Below are 21074 nucleotides of genomic sequence, written 5' to 3' on the forward strand. Positions count from 1 at the left end.
CTTCCTTCCTTCCTTCCTTCCTTCCTTCCTTCCTTCCTTCCTTCCTTCCTTTCCTTCCTTTCCTTCCTTTCCTTCCTTTCCTTCCTTTCCTTCCTTTCCTTCCTTTCCTTCCTTTCCTTCTTTCTTCTCCATCCTTCCTTCCACCAAGATTAGGTGAAGTTAGAGAATCTGTTTTAAAGTGCAGAGGGAAGCAAAAACCACACAAGCACAAACATCTGCTGAGTTTAGGAGAACAGAAAAAAACAAGGGAATGGATGAAGCAAAGAAAATAACCAAGCTGTCTCCAGTTCCCTCTGAACCTAGTCCAGGTCAGCACCACTGCTGGCTATACCACGAGACTCGCAATCGAGCAAGATGCCAGATTTTATGAAAGGATGGATATTCCTCACAAGTGCTATCTTTACATCAGATTACAGTGTTTCCACAGTATTTTTACTTTTTTTTTTTTTTCATGATTTCTTTTCAACTTTCCTTGCTTCATAGTTCTAAAGCCAGTCTCTCTGTGTAAACACCCAACTTCTAAAAACTACTTCTTAACTCCCCAGAGGGAAAGCCATAAGCAGATAAGGCAGCGCTTTCCTGTCCACTTCTGCACTGAAGAAGCAGTACCCCTTCCCCAAAGACTGCCATTTTCCCTCCTAAATATCCCAATTTAGTGCAAATTCATAGCTATGTATGTAATCAACATTTTTTATAGGATTTCTGACGTCTGTATCACAGCCTATAAGGTTCTTCAGCGCACACAGAGGAATTTAGGTACTTTCAGGTTAAAACAGTTTTGGCAGAATAAAGAAAACCAGAGGCAGCAATGAAGAAACAAAACCCTGAAAGTACAGTATGTGTCCTTCCCTATGCTTTAGGCTGCAACACTGTTGGTAAGCAAGGTTAGATATACAAGGATGAAGTAAACAAAAAGCATGAGGATTGCAATGTAAATATTTGGGTGTTTTGGCGAACTGTTTGTGGGTGTTTTGTGCTTCTAAATTTGTTTGTGTTAATGTCTACGTCCAGTTCACCTTCCAAAGGAGAGATAACTGCTATGATCTGTCTCCTGCCCACAGTCCTCTCCCCCATCAATTTTTTTGCTTATCTCTCTCCTCATGTTTCTTGTTGTTTCAAACAGCTCTTTAGCAAGCCACAAAAATGTCAGCTATCCAGCTAGCTCTAAGAGGAACCCAGATGAAGTAAATACTCCACGCAGGCATACTGCCTTCCTTTTCCATTTCTCGGTTAGTCCTCTTTGGGCCTGCTACATGGAGACTGAGAGACTTTAAAATGTTCAGAGAGACCACGCGCTACAGAAACTGTTGCTTTCCCAGCACTGTGTTTCTATAGCAACCGTCTTATTAAAGCACTGCAGCCATCTGCTTTAAATATTAACTTCACAAGACCATCAGGACTAGCTTAAAACAATATCACATGTTCATTAAATATTAAAACGAGAAACAAAAGGGGAGAATGACAGGAGAGAGCTTTTTCCTGATCCTTCTATCTAACCTTTGGGAAAAAAACCACAACACTGGTTTGCTGGTTTTAGATAATTTCACAGTTCGTGCCACTGCTTTAGAAATAACTGTTTTAAGTGACCACACCAGCTGCTGGTGGCACAAACTACAACTTTCTGGGTGCTGCAAAAACAAACAAATGAAGAAAACAGCTTCTTGGGGTAGGTGGTCACTTTAAGCATGCTTAACGGTTTCTCTGCCCTGCTTTGACAGCAGTGCTCTCCCAAGTGCTGTGGTGAAGTCTTTAAAGGCGGGAGCGCAGAAGGGAATAGCCAGAAGCAGCTTAGAAGTGCCACACTGGAGTAAGCACTGTTTTATTGCTGTCTGCTAAAAGGCAGATGCTTGGAGAAAGGTATGAATGGTAAAGGGTTCTACCACCTGCAGCTCACAGCTCCCACAGCATGCCTAGGAGTGAGAGCCTGGATGCTGTGCTAATTCATTGAAATGCCTGCCATTTCAGAGGAACCTGCATCAGCAACAGGCTGTGACAACACAGTCCTTGGACTGCGCACACCACATCATACTTGCTTCCTTTTAGCAATTTGAATAATGTCAGCTTTTACTTCTCCAAATACTCTCTTCCTTCAAACTGTAACAGCACAGCTGAAGGTAAAGCTCTGCTAGCTCTCCTGTTGCCAGTGCATGGCACCCAGAGTTGACCCTCATGTTATTTTTGCTGGGTTCCACTTGCTCCTCCCTAGTTCCCTGCTGCCCGTGTTGAGGCCCACACCCAGAGCAGGCTCTTGCAATCAAAGCAGTGATGCATGGGAACTTGCAGAATGTGCCAGTTTCATCTGAAAGTTTCACTGGACCAAAAAGAGGAGAATTCAGATCTTTCCATTGCAAAACCACAGACCTCTGGCACTTAAGCAAAAGAAAAAAGCCTTTTCTAGTGCTCAGGTTCTCCAAAATATGCTCCTATCTCCATTTGGTATAGAATAATGAAACCATACGTTACAGTGTGATTAAGAATCATCAGCTTAATGTAAAACCACCTGTTTTTCCCACCTCTCTTTACTGGTGCCCTGAATTACAAGCACCTACACTCAGCTGCTCTCAGTACTGCCTAGATCACAGAATCACAGAATAGCCCACGTTGGAAGGGATCCATAAATACCATTGAGTCCAACACCAGTTCCCAACTAAGAATAAAGAACATGAACAAGTAATGCTATCATTGGAAGGATTTGGTCTTAATGAGAAAATTCAGGGGCAGAGGTTTGGTTTGAAGTAATATATCCATCAAGACAATCTATCAGTCTGTAGCAAAGAAACAATGCCCATGAAGGTGTTTGATGTCACAGGGACTCAAGGAGAAAGACAAAAGGGGTAGGAATGGCACTGAGGTAAAGCTATGGGTATGGTCATAAACTGAACTGGAAAGGATGAGAAAAAGGGGCTGCTGGAAGACAAGAGTGCATCTGACTGCCTAATGCCTGATAGGGGCTGGAACCCTCTTAGAGCAGTGTAACAAAACAACCTAATGTTTTGGCTTTCAGCTTACAGTTTTACCCTTTCATCATGAGTCTTATCACTGGCCAGCTTCTTCATTTTATGTCCGCAGGAGAGAGAGATCATCTTCTGTGAGAGAGCTCTTCACTATGCACGAAATAACAGCAAGGAAGGTAATGAAGATGTGGTCTTTGTTCAAGAAACGTACAGCCTGGTGAGTCTACAGACCCTCACAAAAGTGCATAATGGCACATTTTGCAGCTCTTCCTTGTCTATTTCATACACCTTTTGGGAGTTTGTTTTTGTTTTTAAGCAGTTCTGCAAAGCATTTTGTGCCTATGGTTTGTGCTGCGCAGATACTCTGCAGGTTTGTCAGTGTTCCTACCTTGCCTTCAAAAGCTACAGGCAGTTGTTAACATAACTTAATGTATTGGCCAGCAGGTGTCTTGTGCATTCTTCTCTCTGTGTGCAAAAATAATAAGCTGTTGGCCTGTTAAGGAACTCTGTTCTGCTGAGAAAACAACTAGTACAGGAGACAGAGGAAAAATGTGGTCCCTTTCTGCCCCCCTGGGTCAAGGAGTCCTCCCTCTGCTCCATCTGTTGCTACAAATTTTTACAGAGAAATTCAGATCCCATCCAAGATTCCCAGCTCCCATCCCATTAAGAGGTATTAGTGGAAAACCCCTGCGGTAAATACCACAGGTGTTCTTTCATCTCTTTTCCATACTCTTGGTTTTTGGTAGATTGGCTTTGCTGGTGGTAAGTTAGAAGAGCTTGGAAGAAAGTTGCCATACGGTCAAGAATCTCTTATACACACCCACAGCAGACAAAGCTGTGGCTGGTGATAGTTGTTTGTTTCACTGAGGAATTCTTTTCCCCTAACTATGCACTGACATGATTATTGATCAGTGAATGCTTTACATATAAGAAAAATTACAGAGTCCTGAGACTGTTCCCTGGCAGCTGGGCAAAACTCTTTACTAAGAATTGCACATATGCATCTGAAGGCATAATTAAATTTTAGGTGTGCCTTTTGCTGAACTTGTTAAACAAGATTTCCATTACTTTTTTACCTAGAGGACAAATTCATGACAGAGTCTGTATTTATTCTGAGATACTCATCTAAACTGACACAATGGTGGTTACTCACACTGCAGCATACAATGGTAAATCTTGAAGTATTCTTTTACCCCCTGCCTCCAACACGAAAGCACGGAATAGAGTTAATCTTCGTTATAAGCAGCATTTCTTTCATTATATTTTCTTCACTGAAAGAGGGTCTTATAATTTAAGAAAAGTATCTCAAATGGTAATAGCAAGAAGGCTCTGTGCGTCAAAGACGCACTTGATGCATTGTTTGTGTATCTGTATAGATCTTCCCCTGTTTAGGTCAAATGTTCTGATAAAGCCCACAGCCATCATACATAATAATAAACAAGTCCTTGCAAACCTTGACAGTTTCTGATTCAGAACATCTTGAAAAATGCTTCAGGACTTCTCAAGAAAGACTCCAGAAGATGTACTATGATGTACCCAGAAAAAAACTGTACATATTTAAAGGTTTTACAGTAAGACTGTTGGGTCTCCTTTCTCCAAGACTGTCCATACTCATACAAATTCACTGTGAGGTGGGTTTTCTTTCCTCAGGCAGAAAACATGCAACACAGAACTCTTAAAATAGTAACACATCGGTGCCCTGTTTTCAGTACTTCTATTCTTATTTCTAGATCCATTGCATATGCTGTAATGAACATCATAATGAACATTCAGCAGAGAAAAGGCATCAGTAACTGGCAGAAATGCATTTGCTCACATGCTGAATGCAACATTCAGCTTACTAGGAGATGAGACAAAACAAATGCTGAGCCAGGGCCAGAGCTGCAGAGCACTTCACCTGCACTGGTGAGAGCTACTGGAGTGCATGAAAGGAGCTGGTGATCAGCCCAGGGCAGGCACAGTTTGGCCTCTTTGCTCTATGTTGTCTAAATTACAAAAAATATCTGCAGCAGCTTTGATGACTAACGCAGAGCTGCCATGGGTAATGGATGGAAAAGGTGAAGACTCTGAGCTGGCTTTGTACTTGCAAAAGTTGCATTCAGTAATGGGACTGAAGCATACTGGAAAAGAGCACTGAGACACACTCACGGTGTGTCTTTCCTAAGGGCTCTGCCATTATGATATTTACAAACACCAAGATGTATCATGGTAACAAGTATAAAACAGAACTATCATCTTTCTACTATCTCATCTACCTCAGAAAGGTCAACCATTCTGCCTGGAAAGAAAAAAACCAAACAACCCTTCAACACTTAGTAGGCTTTTGTAAAGCTGGGAGTAAGTTGTTTGATTCCAAAAGTAAAAACTGGAAGTGATTTACTAATAAGCATGGGTTATTTTTGCTAGTTTAGCAGCTTTTTCAAGAAAGCTGTGTTTATCTTTGGCAACCAGTCACAGTTGTATAGCTTGTCTTCCTCCACATACATGTTTTTCTGAGAGAACTTCAAGAGCACTGGAGCCTGTCAACAACAAATCGTCTGACTATGTACTCCCGTTTTACAATTGCTAACTTCTAGAAAAGACACTGTTTTCAAGTAATTAGGAGTATAGTACAAACTTCTTTGAAGAACTTCAAAGATAAGGAAAAGACAAATAGATTTTATTTTTTAATAAACATTTAATATATCTGGCAGTGCTTAAGAAAGTACATATGGAGAAGAAACGTTGACATCTGGCAGTTGAGTGTAAAGCCTATTTTGCTGGAGGGACATTTCAGCCACGCATTTCTCTCTCAAGGCTCATGCCAAAAATCAAGTCAGCCCTTTGCAGTGGCATTTACATTTTGGAGATGGTGTGTCACTTGAAACTACTGAGGCACCTTTTTGCTAAACTGATGATCGATACCCAACTGCAAAGCATTCATTAGTGCCTGAGTGCAAGTGTTAATAAAGGAATAAAAGTGGAACTGTCAATCAGGAACCACACGTTCAAGCAGTGTTCTGTTATTTTAGCCAAAGTAAGCCAGCTTTGCACTTCCTTACCGCTGAAAATACTTTCTGAGTCAGTTCGGCAAAGAAGCAAACTTACGGTGCCGAAGAACACAGTCGCTTCTATCCTCAAGTCTCTGAATCACTTGCCTGCTCCTGCTAGCTAATAGTAACTATTTTTAGTTATGGCGGAAACTTCTCTCATGGTGGCAATGATATTTCAAAACCATTTGGAAGCAAAATCATCTGTGTGTGTGGTGTGTGCACAGAGGCTGTGCTCAGTATGCATGCCTTGCTGTTCGCTGCTGGCGCCAGCAGGCCGGGTCAGCCTCGCGCAGGCCATGCGGTATTTGCTGGCTCTTTCCTCACCGCCCGCGTAAGACTTCTGGGGTCATGTTTGTAAACACTGAAACCACGTGCACTAGCACATGGCGAAGCATCAAAACCGGCCAGGACGCCGGGCGGAGAGGCAAACCTTGGCGCCGGATCGATGTCGCTGAGCCGGCTTGCGCCAACTCTCTTGCGCCAACTCTCTGACCGGCACGCTGCCCTCACGGCCACGTGGGACGGGCTGGCAGGTTGGCAGGAGGGCACAGTGGGAACCTTCTCCCTGTGTGCAGCACAAGTGGGCCCATGCTTGCATTGGCAGTGTCAAGGCACGTTCCTTTGCTCAGCAGTGAGCAAATGGCAGGGCTTCGAAACGTTCTCATGGCAAACAAAACTCATTTCTGCCCTCAATGAACCTTAGGGACCAGTGTGGTCCCTCAACACAATGCAAAACTATGGCTGCTAGGGAAGAGAATTGTATAGGGGCACGTTGCCAATGTTTCTGAAATGACTTCAAGGACAGATAACCGAGACGTTGTGTCTGTAATAGCTTTTTGCTGGCTTTGCACCAGTGAAACAAAGTCTGTGGTTCAAGCATTTGGGGAAGTAACTCCTAAATTATTCCTGTTCATCGGCAGAGGTTGCACAAAGCCAGATATGGCCAGTGCAAACAAAAGTCATGAGTCTTTCATTTCCTCTTCACCAGAAATTAGCAGATACGGCTCTCAAAGCCTATGGAAAGTTTCATCTCACCCCACCGCGCGCTTCACGTGCTTGGAGTAGAACCAGGCGGGAGGGGGAACAGCCCATGGCAGATGTCCCTCCCTCCTCTACCATTCTGTTTCAAGTGCAGCTGTAAGTCTTGTTTGCATTGACCTTTGCTGGGAGAGCTGAGAATAGGACAAAGAGTTAAAATGTTACCAGTCCCTGCTGAGTTTGCACTTCTCAGGACGACAAGCCAGCAGCGGCTGCAAGCGGGCAAGCGTGCAGCACTGCTGAGGGGGCCGGGAGGGAACGAAACAAAAGGGGAAGAACAAATAGTGCACACCCTGAAACACAACAGGGGAACCGGTGTGGAAAAAATGCCTGTCTTTGAAGAGAACAGGCTTTTCTGTTTGTTTCTCTCTGTGTGTTCTATCTGGTTATCTGAACTCAAGGTACAGTAGATACACTAGTCCTTGAACTTTGAACTCACTAGGAGAGCAGCAAAAAGTCAATACATTTCAGCTGAACATGGAAATAAGCATGCTTTGTCTCTGTGCGACCCAGCTATGGGAGGCCATTTAATACAGAAACGCACAGCTGTCCAAACCTCTTTCTTGCTGTATGCCATCAGCCTGCAAAAACAAAGCAAAACCGAGCAGTCCTCTCCTAAGGATACTGCAACTGCGGGTTCAAACACTGGCTGCTCTGAGCACCTTGCATTTTGTCAAGACTTGTCCCTTCAGTCTGGAGGGAAAGGGGTCCCAGGCTCATTAAAGGGAAGCAGAAAAGGCACCCATTCATTTCCTTTCTGAAACTCTCCCCTACTGTGTTACCCAATTCATGAACAACGTCTCTGGAAAGCAGAAAAGTACCTTCCTGGCTGTTGCATGTGCGTCTAGCTAGCGCTCTCCAGCGCTACTACTCTATCGAGCAATAAAGTTTCTATTTTTGACTCACTGTGGACAACCTTGCCCTACAACATTGGACTGTATGTTGCCTAAATGTAAAACGAGCAAACCCAAAGGCGCCAGTGGCCTCCGTCAGAGCTGTATTTTGCTGTGACCGCTGCAGGCGAGAAATGGGCTGGCACACGGCGCGGCACAGCAGTGAGGCCCGGCCGTGTGGCACACTCCAGTCTGTCACAGTGTTTGTAAACACCGCCGCCACGTGCACGAGCCACGTGGGACCCAGCTGCCAAACCTCAAAACTGCCTGGGGATGAGTGAGAACTGGGGGGAGCGAGCAGGCAGCCCCCTTTGCAACCTCCCCATCTTTCTGCGGGGCGGTGTGAGGCACGGCTGGATCTGTAAACATGGCGGGGAAAATCCATCTGTCCTTCATGGTCAACTGCCTCTGTCAGCATCCAAGGGAACACTGCCGAGCTAAATTACCCATCGGATTTTATTTCCGAAAGCACTTCATCATGGCTCGTATCACGAGTCTGTTAAGGCACTGAAATTCCCCGGGGCAGGCTCCTGGCTCGGCGTGCTACGGACCAAAGCGGGGAGCCTGAGCTGTGGCTGCCCATGGCAAAGAACTCCCAATGACCAAAGGGACAGCATAACAATTTGCAGTCTCCAATTCAAGGCTGTTACATGGAAAGTTCCAAATGCTCCTCAGGTTTTGTCACCAACACAGGCCTGTGCAGAGAGGTTTTCTGGCAGTGAATTACATTTGTGTTTTGTGTGGTTTTTTTTTAATTCTTCTTTGAGCTCCTTTACCAAGTATGATGTCAGTATGAGGGTTCGTGAACCCTGACGAACCATTAATTGATAAAACAGATCAAAACAGAACTCGTGTGATAGGTTGGAGCTGGCATACATAACAGCTTGCAGACTGTGGGAAATCCTGCCCAAATGAATAGGAGGATCAAGGGTATTAAAGGCTAATGGGAGTTATTGGAGTACCTACTTACTGAAATGGCATTACACAACTCCATCCCACACACTGCAATTAACCGATGCAACATACTATTTTTAATTAAAAATAAGCCCATTGTGAGCTTCTGCTTGTTTGTCTGGAGGTACATGGAAACATCTGCAGTGCCACTGAGGCTGCTTACAACCTTCCCTGCACCTTTTCTCACTTGAGTTGGGGGTTTCAGGGGACAAAGCACAGCACAAAAGCAGTCCTTTTTAGTGAGGAGGTGAAGAATGAAGTTCTCAAGGTACAATTTGCTGGGTTGTGCTGGACAAGTGCTGCTGCTTTAAGGGTTCTTAGGCTTGGCCAGAAAACCAACCAAACCAACAATAACAACAGAAGAAAAACACCAAAACTAAAATACTGAATGTGTTGTCAATTAACAGAAAATGTTACTGAAAAACAGCTTCTGAAGAAAGTGAAAACCCATTTGTTTTTGATTCAAGTTTCTGTTTCTTAGAATTGATACTTCTGTTATCTTAGTAAGCAGAGAAAAGTATCTGTAAAGCTCTGAATGAGCAGGAAGGAGGGTATCATGGGTAGAGCACTGGGGCATAGGAGATACGGGTTCACTTCCCAGATACACCACAGCTTTCCTGTATGTCTTTTAGGTTTTCTTCTAAAGTACTGAAATGAATGGCTCCAGCAGAGTTTGTACCACGTTTTGTGAGCTCTGGCTCTCAGTTGTTGCTTACTAATTTTAGATGCTTTCTCTTACTCTGTGAGTGTTTTGCCTTCTCATTAATAGCGCCCCAGCAAAAAGACTGCTGCAGTGCTGGTTAGGGACTTCTCTTCATGTGCACGCACAGAGCAGGTAACAATAGCAGCTTTGCTTTATTTACTGCAAATATTTAGGTTTCTGGAAGTCAGCTGTCTGCCTCTGCTTTGCTCTATAAACAAATGACATTCTGACATCCTGACATTCTGGCCCTCGTGCACTGCCAGGCTTCCTTTTTCTGTTGCTGTCTCTTTCACTGAGTTAAGCCACTTCTGTTCCCTTTTGCTGCTTATGTTTGTACAGCCCTGAGCGTGGTGGGACTCTGTTTTGTGGCTGGGATATGAGGTGCCTCCCAATGCACAGTAACTAATTTCACTCTATCCACTCTCCCTGTATTTAGAAGCATCAGAGTTGCCATCCCAAATGCAACTCATGCTGCAGCTTGCCCAACAAAGCACCTCCAAGCAGCCAATAGCAGTTGCTTCAAGAAAAAGCAGCTGTGCAGTAGGTAGTTACAGACTCACCCTGCCAGGAGCAAAACTTCTTTCCACCCCATCAGTTAGGGTATGTATTTTCTAGGAAACATGTTAACTTGAAAATGCTTTGGAAACTTTTATTTTTAAATACTAATAAATAAATAAATCCATCTCGGTATGCACTTTCCCACCCTTACCACCAAATGGGCAAAGAATACCCCCAGACTATTTTCTTCAGTTGCCACAAAGCATGGAGATACTGCTGCCAGTATATCTGCACAGGGCAACTGCTACAGCTCTGCAAAGCCCAGGGAACTGAACAAGGCCTTGTAAAGGCACAGGGGCTGCCATCAGTTCACAGGATAACAAGTCAGCTGACAGCACCAGGGGTGGGGGAAGAAAAAAGCCACCTGTACCTAACATATTGTCAACTGCACAACACAAGCACAGTGGAAAATTGCATAAGAAGATATATTTTCCCCTACCTAACCTCTTCCACTTCTTGGGCACTACATGTAATAATGGAGAGAAAGGAAATGCATCAGCATAGTTCTTATTCTTCCCACTTCTTTCTCGCACCTTCAAAAGCTTCTTCTGCGCAATAAGGACTACACAGAAGTGGAAATGCTCAGGTCTAGACTTTTTTTTTTAAAGCACAAATGCTCCATGGAAAGAGCGGAGAGTGGTACAGAAACAATGAAAAGCTGAAAGACCATTTTTCTCTTTTGTGCATTTTTCGTGTTTATAAATACCAAGAGTGCACTGCCCTCTTTGCTCATTGCTTTTACTCACGCCTGCAAACTGACTGTGTGACATGTGGACTCACTAGCACTGCTTTTTTTCTCTCTCAATGTTTGTCAGTTGCAGGAGATACACAAGGGTTAAATCCAGCCTTTCCCAGTTGCTCATCTTGAAAGCAAAATGGAAAAGCCAGCAGAGGAGCAGAGTGGGAATGAAAGGCTCATGTTTTAGAACAATAAATCAATAAACAAAACATGAGGGTCTTTAATACACACAGGCACTCCCTCTTCCCCCAGTCCCAGGGAAAGGAAAATCCAATACATCCTCCAGCTTTCATGTGTTCTCTTTCAGGGGTGAACTGCACTCCTTTTATTAAGCTATATGTCCACTTTAAGCTTTATGGAAATCTCCCATTTATGTGAACTTCAGTGATTTTGGGGGTAAGGAAGCAACTCCAGCTTTCCTGCAGCAGCTCATTCTCCTTGTTTTACCAGGTCAGTAATGCTACTTTCACACAGGAGGAAATTCTTTTCTCCTTTCTGCTTACATAAGAACAGAAAGAGTTGTATGTCCTTTGGCAAGCATAAAAATTAGATAGCTGCAAAGTACGTGACTTCAGACACAAGTGAAGGAGCACTGAGAGAACAAACAAGTTAAACAAAGATGAAACAAGTATCAGGAGTGCAAGGGTGAGTGCTGCATGAACACTTGACTATAGTGCAAAGGAACAAATAGGGAGGGAGGTGATTAAAGGACACTAAAGTTGAGGGCAAAACACCACTGTCAGCATCAGGAACAGAGGTAATGTTTGCTCTTTGATCCCTGTAACAGCGCTAAAAGTGACAAGAAGAGGAACAAGTAGTGCAAACTCAGAAATGCCTTTTTCATATATTATCTTGTCTGTTCTCTGTTTTGGCTCATTGCCTCTGCTACCACAGTGGCTGCAAGAGTAATGGGAACTGTAGGTCAAAAAGTCAGAGAAGGAAAGTAAAGAGGGTGAAGAGCTTGGTGAAACAAAAGCGCGTCCTGGATGTGACACAAACCATTGTGCCTAGCAAAGAAGGACTGAAGAGAAAGAAACCGGTGGAGCACAGTAATAAAATACACTGATCATAATCAATGCTTGTGTGAAATGAAGCAACCTGTGCAAACCTACAGCTAATGTCAAATGTCACACATGCTCTGGCCTTCAAACTCTGTTGTATGATAGTGAATGCCATGACTCATCTAGACAAATTCAGAGTAAGGAAGAGACACTTGTATCAACCTCTCTGTATGGAAAAGAAACAGCTCTTAGGACATGTTTTGCAAAGGGAGTGACGTACTCTACACACCCTCATGCAAGCCTGCATGAGGGAGTCTGAAAAATGTGCACAGGATGAGATACAGTGCACATGGCACAGGCATGAATAGTCTCCTCCAACCAGAACCTGTCTGACAGCTTTAGCTAGGTCCACACGAGATGGCACCAGGCGCATTGCCAGCTGGGTGCTTCTGGCCAGCGAGAGGCATTTGTGTCTGTGCTTCCTGAAGCCATCTTGCAAGACAGCCATGATCATTACCAACACTTTAAAACAAAGAAAAGAATCCCATCAGATTAACAGCATGATTCTTTTGGTTGAGCAAATGCCGAAATCTCCACTGAGCTGCTTATATCTAATGGAGATCTCAAACTTGCCTTGCAGTGGTATTAGCTCTCGTGTTGATACAAAGAAGTGTTGCTATTACATCTCATTAAGTAATAAAGACTTTCAGCTATTTGATTTTACTTATGAAGTTAGTAGCATTCATGATTCCTTTTCCATTTTTTTTCAAGGGAAAAAAAAAGAAAGAAAGAAAAAAGAGTTCTACTACTTGAGCAGGCAGGAAGCCGTGCCTAATTAAAGGAAAAATACACGAACAATTTATGGTGGGATTCATGAACCGCTAAGAGCTGTTTGTCATGAAAGCTTTTGGGACTAGATTCCTCATAAGCTTCTGGAATGGGGAGGAATCATTTGAAACTTTTGTAACAGTTCCCTTAACCGCGTCTCTGGGTCAGCCCACTTCAACGCGTTTGAGTGCAGGGGAAAATGGGGGCATTGGAGAAAGGAGCCAATGACCTAGAATGGAACACAGAGGCAGCAGCAAGCCCAGCCAAAAAAACAGCTACAATGTTTTCTTAAGCTCAGCACATTGGATTTCTTCCCCTTGCTCCCGTGAGGAGTGGGAAAGTTCCTAGAACTCCAGGCTGCATCAGGGCAGCTGCCCAGGATGCTGGGACACTGTTTGTAAACACTCAGCCACGTGCGTGCGGCCGCGTGGAGCCATCGCCGACCTCAGCATCTACCCAGTGGGTAGGCTGCGGCGTCACTGCGCTGGAGCCAAATCCTTTCCCAACGCAACAGGACTTGGAGCAGCTCGTGCCAGGACACTTGGAAGACGCAGCTTGGGCTCTTTGTGCGTTATTAGAGGGAAGATTAAGCAGAAGAATTGCTTAAGTTTTAGTCACCAAAATGTAAAGTTCAAGACAGAGCAGCTCATGAAAAGTAGAGAATGCAGAAGTCGTTGGAATATGCTAGAGGTCAGAAGCGATGCTGTAAAACACAAGGGTATTTCATGTTGCTTAAATTACACCATAATAATTAACTAGAAAATGTCCAGGGTACTGCCCTATACCTGTGGAAGGGATTTCCAATGGGTACCTTGTGGTTATCAAGTCTTGGTTATGAGGGAGCAAAGCAGTGAGCTAACATATGGGAGGAACACAGACACTTTTCCTAATACAACATGCTTTCCATGAAATCAGATTTCTCTTCCAGGACCACATAGTACCATCTTGATAGCAAAGCTTGGAAAGTTTCTCTGGTAAGTGGAATCATACAGACTTGTGGCAGCACTAGCTTTTACCTCATCGTGGAATTCTTACTTATTTCACAATTCAAGTACATTTCTGAAGAAACAGGCCTTTTATATACAAGTAAAGGAGAAACCATCTTAAAAGCTATGCTTTGCTCAGTTAGGAAAATCCAGCATCTCCATCCTGTCTTGTTCAGTTCAAGTATAGGATAAGTCCGTTCTTCTACAGACTGCAACAGAAGTGCTGCATGTATTTTATTTATTTATTTAGACAAGGTGGGCTTGTTGTTTGTTTCTAAAGGCACAAAGACACCAAGAATTAGGTCAAACAGAAGCCTCAGTGCTACAGGCCTTTATTTATTTGTGAGAATAATCCTACTGGAGCTTCTAATCGCATGTATGCTATAAGGCAACAACACCCCAACTGGGCACAACCCCCACCCCCCAGAAACTTGGACTTTGAAGGAGAGCCTGAATTCTGTTTGGGCTGCTGAGATGATTCAGCTTTTTAGGTGTCTGACAGAGATGAACAAGCCTGCATGAAAAGACAGCCAGCAATTTAAATCTTTAAGTCTTTTAATTGTTAACCTGGTTTTCGAAAGCACAGCAACTCTTTTTGTCGTTCCCAGATTTACAACCCTTTATCATCAATAACTAGTAGTGCTTTCTGATGCTCTTAGCAGGCAGGACATTTTTGTTCCTTTGTTTCATGAGCAGCGTGAGAGATGTGGATGAAGTTAGCTGCTAGTTTTTCCTATGTCTCCAGCCTTGGTTTTCTCTACCTTCTGTCTCTACCTACCTGCTACATAGCAGGAGACATACTCCCAGTACTCTAGTCCAAACAACTTTTCAGGTCAGTCATTGTCCTTGGGATTAGTCCAGCTGATGCTGAAGCTTCACCATTTTATTCCTTAGCCCCTCCACCTCAGGCTCCACTCACTGAGCAATTCCTTGAGAAATTGGTGCTTGTTTTTTTCCTCTCCATTTCTAAGAGACTTGTCTGCCCTCAGGGAAGGCAGAAGTGCTTTCCTTTCACTGGGTGACTGAGAAGATGATTACTCATGGTACTTTCCATTTCTAACACTTTATTACCTAGGATATAGGGACAAGCTATGCAAATTGCACACGCAATCAATGACTATCTGAAAGCATACCAGCTTGAACTGTGGCAACTTGTTACTAGCTACTTGTTCAGTGTTTAAAAGGATACATTTCCTACAGAATATCATTACATGAGTAAGAAGGTACTCACTGCCTTACGGAGAATGAGATCGGAAAAATGCTGCAAGTGTGATTGATTCATATAATTCCCTTCTTGGCTGTCAGCCATGATGCAGTCATATGCTTTATCTCTGTTCAGACTACAGCTTTTAAAAAAAATAATACAAATGAATCATACTACATCCCACTCCATTTCAGAATCAGCACGCTGCCTTTCAAAGTGATGTCACAACGCTCACTGCTGCTGGCTGACTGCCTTAGCAGCAATCGGAGAGCTGGACTAAATAAATACTGTATATTAGTTGGCAAAATCATTTGTGGTTGTGTTCCCCAGCACTGTTTCCAAGATAACCACCAACTCTACTTGAAACTTGGCAACTCTGTCCCACCACATTCAGGCTCCAGTTGTGAAGCTGGCTCACAGAGGCTGCTACCACGCTTCCAGCTACTGTGCGGCGCTCCACAAGGGAGGCAGGAGGGTCACCCTGAAAAGCCGGGTCTGACAGCTCCTCTGAAATTCCACCGTGAAAAGCAGACAATGGAAAAACAACCATCTCTTGTTTCTACAGGAGCTCAAAGTCTACAAGTCTGAACGAAACAGAGCGGGTGATTTAAAGTCACCACTCAGCCATACTCTGCACGAACCACTCTGCTGGGTCGGTAACATCACTACAACCCAAACTTCACTTTTTTTTTCCAGCATCCAAACAGCAGATTTGTTCCAAAGCATGGGGTTTTTACTTCAGAGCCACTTGGCCATTACTAACCTAGAAAAGAACCACATGGGACGTTGCATCCCAGCTCATCTGACACATGTGGGGTAAGAGAATGGTCCCTTCTGGTGCCGGCAGCAGCCAGAGAGCCTCTAACTCTGCATGCAGAAACCCAAACATTGACAGCCTCCCACTTCTGTTACCCAACGCAGCGCTGGTGCCAACACGAGACCTTGGAAGTCTGTCCGTCATAACACAGCTCCTCAGCGGGCACATGGTTCGTGTTCTTTAAACAGTGTTGACACGCCAAAGTCTAGGACCATGCGCTCTACATCAAAACAATGCCAGTCTCCCTGGCAAAAAGCCAGGAACCAGTGATGCCAAAGCCCCAGTTAAAAGCCTCACCGCAAGCAGTGATAGCAAACTCAGAAGCCCTAGTGTCTCCTGTTCAACCTTTTCTTCTCGTGAGTACTTGTTAACCCATTCTGCATCAGGCAACTCTAGGCCAGTTTCTGGGGTCCCTGGAAGCACTTGCAAAGCTTCTCAGCATCACTCCCCAGAACAATACGGAACTATTCCTTACGAAACGTGACTTTTGAGTTCTTCATTTTGGTGAGCAGCAGCTTCGTCCCACTACCTCAACACTCAACTTCTCACATCTTTGCCCTCCCTTTCTTCTCTTCCCAGCACCAGATTTGAATTCCTCCCAGACCCACTGGTAGGGCTCATGCTGTGCTCTCCAAAACACTAAGGAAAGGAGTCAGAATAATGTCCCACATTTATTTACATCGTTCCAAAGGGTTTTTTCTACAGGAAGAAATGCAAGACACCTACGTTCATTTTTAGTGCTAACAGCGACAGATCAGACAGACCAGGAGCCCCTGCCTTGCTGGATTTACCAGCATTTTGTGGACGGAACAGAAATAAACACAATGCAAACAACATGACTTCTGAGCAGAGTAAGAAACGCACGGAACTGTCTTTAACACAGATGTAGCAAAATAGCATTGATGTTTTGTATGGAGTTTTATTTGAGTCTTTAGAAAAGCACCAAGCACTCAGCACCAGAGAACTCCGCGGAGCCTGGGAGGTGTTGGATGGCAGCACAGCTCGGTGCTGCCTGTCTGAGAGGAAAAGAGCTGAAAAGAGGCAGTGTTCTGCACCACAGTCTATCAAAACCTGTTGCACGACCGCTCTTAGTCATCACGCGCAAATGGTGAACTGTATATAAACAGTGCAGGCTTACCTTGACGTGGAGGGGTGAGAGGAGGCAGGTTTTGAGGCAACGAGGAAAAGAAAAACCCCTAGAAACCCGAAACGTGCACACCAAGAACGCGAGGCGTTCGGGAAAAGCGGGGGCAGCCCGAAGGACGGTAGCTAATCGGTAGTTAATGTGGCCATCGCGCACCGCTTAGGCGAATCGCCCCGGCTCCCGGAGATAAGGAGGGATGATTTACAGCCCCGGACTCCTGGCCGGACTCCCGCGGCCACCCCGTGCGCACCTTACAGCGGCGGGGAAAGCGGCCACCCGCCGAGCACACACGCATTCCCACTGCATAGAGGCAGCCTGCCATTAGCGTGAGAGCGGCACAGCCTCGTTAGCCGCCAAACGACCCCCGCTGACCTGCTTTCACCGGGGCAGCTTCTCCTCCGCTCCCAAACTCCTCAGTGCCGCGCTACGAGCGCCACGGGGAGCGCGGCGCCGCTCGCGCTGCCATCAGACCCGGCTGCCGCCCGCGTGCGTGGAAACAGCGTGTGAGCAGCGCGGTGCGGCACGGTGCCCCTCGCATCGCCCGCCCCAAAGGGAAACCGCCCCGCGGCAGCGGCTCTGCCCCGCTCCCGGGTACCGCTCCGAGGGCACCGCGCTGTCACCCGCCGCTGGAAGGGACGGGGGATGGGGGCACAGCCCCGAGCGCGGAGGTTGCACGGAGGGAGGAAAAAAAAAAAAGAAGAAAAGGGAAAGAAAAAAAGGGAAGGCCTGGCGGCCAGCCTCATGTATGCTCGCACGCACGCACACACACGCTCTTCTCGCCCCCAGCCCCGGTTTCGTTTCCCCTGCCCTCCGCCGCCCCCCCGGCCCCGTTCCCCCTCCTCTTCCCGTCCCCGCGGGGCTGCGCCCGCCTTTGTGTCCGCCGGGGCCGGGAATCGGCACAAAGCCGGCCCCGACGCCCCCCCGCCGGCAGCCCGCAGCCCCCCGAGCCGCGCCGAGCCCCCGGGGGCAGCGCCGCCCCGCGCCCCCCGCTCAGACAAAAGCCGGGGATGGGCGCTGCGGGACGAAGCCGGGGCTCGGCGGGGAGCAGAGGGGGGCTCCGCCGCCTCTGTCAGCCGTCAGCCATGTTGGGGGGCCGCGGCGCCCACCCACCCTCGGGCGCGCGGCGCGACCCCCGCAGACCCCCCGCCCTTCCCCAGGGAGCCGCGGGGCCGCCGGTGTGAGCCGCCGGCGGCGGGTGGGTGCCGCTCTGACCTCCGCCGCGTCCCTCAGCCTTGCCGACATCCAGCACGCACAGCCGGGCGCCGCGCTCCCCGCTCCTACAGGGCCGCCATCTTGCTTCCTTCTGCTCCTTGACGAAAGCGGCCGGGCCCCCGCATCAATATGCACGCGGCGCCCTGACGTCGGAGCCCGCCCCGCTCTCCGCGCCGCCCCGCGCCGCACCCCCGCGCCCCGACCCCGCGCAGCCCGAGCGCCCCCGGCCCCCGCCCGCACAGCGCCGCCGCCGGGGAGCCGCTCTGCGCCGGCCTTTGAAACGCCTTCCGCTGCTGCTTTCTCCTTGCTTTCTTCCCCTCTCCCCCTTCTTTTCCTTTTTCCTTTTTCCATCTTTTCCCCATAAATCGGCAGTAAATCCCTTCCTACCCCCGTTTCCTCCAGAGGAAAGCCCTGTGCCCTCAACCCATGTGCTGGCACCCTGACATCCACACCCTCTTTTCCCCTCTGGGAGAGACCCAGCAGAGGGCAACAGCCTCACCACCCCCCTACAAATAGGAGATGCCCCCTGAAATGCCGTCTCGGTGTCCCCACTGCCACCTGCAGCAGCCTTCCCGACGTTGCTGTGGTCGTGGGGGTGATTTGGGGCGCTTTGGGGGCACGCTGGGGGCTGGTTGTGTTCCCCCGGGGAAGCGGAGCGCCAGCCGTGCAGTGAGCTGTGAGGGTGTCACGTCCCGTTGGTCCTTTACAGTTGACAGAGGGCATAGTGCTTTTTAGGAAGCCCGAGCTGTCGCAGAGCGCCGTGCTTTCCGCTGGGGTTGGTTCTGTTTCAGTTACTGCTCATGGCACCGGGAGAGGAACTGACCAGCTCTTCTGTCCCGAACTGCTGCGCATGGGGCTCCCAGACAGAGCCTGATGCATTGGCTCCCGTGCAGCTGCCCTCAGCAACTCAAACCCATGCCAAAAGCCTGGACCGTCTCCTTTTGGAACAACGTAGAGACTGAAGAAGGTCTCACCCAGATTTGCCACGGGCTTCTGTGCACCTTCGCAGCGCACTTCCCAGCACTGCCAACTCTCTAAGCCTAAGGGAGAGTCACTCGCCGCCCCGCTACAAGGTGCAGCTCAGCGGGATGTTCTCCCGTCCCTTCTTATCCTTATAGTGTTTGCTGTGCTGGGTAATGTGCTGCTGCTCTGTCCCAACTCTGTTGCTTGAGGGAACCCACGCGTCCGCACCCTGCATACACAAGTGTGGGAGACACGTGTGCTTCTGCAGTGCTTCCTGTTGTAGGGTGGTGTGCTGCCCTGTGCTTTGCCTTCTCTCTCTTACTTTTGCAGCTTCCCTGCCCTGTTCTGGAGGCAGCCTGGTTCCCACAAGGAGCAGTCACACACACAGAATCACACAGAATGACCCGGGTTGGAAGGGACCTCAAGGATCATGTAGTTCCAACCCGCCTGCCTAGCAGGGCCACCAAACATACGCCTTTACTAGATCAGGTTGCCCAGAGCCCTGTCCAACCTGGTCTTGAAATCAGCTCAATCAGCTTTCTGTTCTTAGTCACCTTTCTTCCAGCAGTGTACACAGATTCCAGCTGCCGCTCAGGGCTGAAGCCGGCTCTCACTGCTCTTGGTGTCAGACAGCCTGCAGTGGTCTGCCGGGCCACTCCATCTCATGTCCCTAAATGCCACTTGTGGCCAACAGTGCTTCTATCTGACATCAGTGACCTGCTTTAGGAAAATTTCCCTTCCCATCCCACGTTGCTATGCTTTCCCATTAGTAAATAAGACCACTAATACCCTTATCAGCAGAGGGATTTAGAGAAGATAAGCAGATTTGTTTTTATTTCTTTCAGAAATTGTGCCAGAGGTATGGAAAATAAACAGGAAGCACTGAGAGTCCTGGCAGAGCTGCGGAGCAGGATGTGAGTGAGTGAGTGAGTGGCACTGCAGGGTTGTGGGGGGCAGTGCAGGCAGGGAGGACGCAGCCTGCTTGGGGATAGTGAGCAAAGACAGCAAAACACAGAGGGCAGATGGGGCTGCCAGAGCGGTCCCAAGTGGAAAATGAATGGAAAGTAAAAACTAGAGTACTATGCAGGTGCAGAGAGAGAGCGATGTGCCTCTTACTGGGCTGTACACACACAGCTATGGTCAGTATTCCCATCACTTCCATTACAGGATGCTGAGAAATGGGCTGGACCTGAGCTATTAAATACATTTTAAAGCATGATAGGCTGTAAACTGGGAAGCGCCTTTGGTTTACAGAGGTGGCAGTCCAGCAAAAGCAAGCTTCAGAAGTATGGAAAATATCTTCAATATAACGAAAATGCATGTGTATGGAGCAAGATGAAGGAAATAAGATTGCAGCAGGTTGGGAAGGCTTGGAGCAGACTGCCATCATTTTCTGGCCATTTTTCTGGGCTCAGAAATACTTGCCTTCCCCTTAGAGATGCAGAGAAGTTTCACCTATTTATAATTCCAAGACAGGGAAGGTTCAGAATAGGAGGTCAGGAGAGCAGCCGGTTTCTGAAAAGGGCAGGGCTCAAATTAATAAACGCGGGTGGGACGGGAACAGCGAGGTGCATTTGTCTTTCACATCTACTCACCCATATTAATTTGCTGTAATTGCATTAACGGGAATGGAGCCGGCGTTGGCTGCAGCCGGGCCTCTCTGCAGCTTGGGGTGTCTGTGTAGGAGCTGAGCTGGGGCCGAGGACTGAGCTCAAGGGAGGACAGCAGCCACCCCTACAGGTCATACACCTCTTGATATGCAAGGCTACCAGCAGCAGACGGCATAAGCTGAGTGCACATCTGGTGCCATTGATGCCTCTGTGCCATTGAAGGAGACATGAGGTCTTGGAGGCTGACAGCTCACAGCAGCAGACAAGTTGTTGGGCTGGAGGTGCCCTCTCCATACCAGCCAGCCCCAAAACCTCACCATGACCCCTAGTCAATCTTAGTGTGGTTCCCAATGTCCTGATGTGGGCCCCAAAAGAGACAAATGGACAAAGAAGCAAAGCTGAGGTGTGGCCAGAATAATGCTCAGGTTTTCACTGCTG

At 47.3% G+C, this 21074-nt stretch overlaps 1 protein-coding gene across 2 annotated transcripts in view; it reads right to left on the reverse strand.

The window, feature by feature from the left end:
- Nucleotides 1-18191, reverse strand: part of TET2 (tet methylcytosine dioxygenase 2) — a 69661-nt gene extending 51470 nt beyond the window's left edge. Inside the window, exon 1 of one of the 2 annotated variants that reach the window (XM_015861428.2) lies at nucleotides 18064-18191. In XM_015861428.2, the coding sequence (XP_015716914.1) occupies nucleotides 18064-18093 (30 nt within the window). In that variant the 5' untranslated portion in view covers nucleotides 18094-18191. Of the gene's footprint in view, nucleotides 1-17223; nucleotides 17606-18063 lie in introns of those variants that run through there. The other variant, XM_032444017.1, reaches the window with a different exon arrangement.
- Nucleotides 18192-21074: the final 2883 nt, after the last annotated feature.

This window comes from Coturnix japonica, chromosome 4 (genome assembly GCF_001577835.2).
Source record: "Coturnix japonica isolate 7356 chromosome 4, Coturnix japonica 2.1, whole genome shotgun sequence".
Taxonomy (NCBI): Eukaryota; Metazoa; Chordata; class Aves; order Galliformes; family Phasianidae; genus Coturnix; species Coturnix japonica.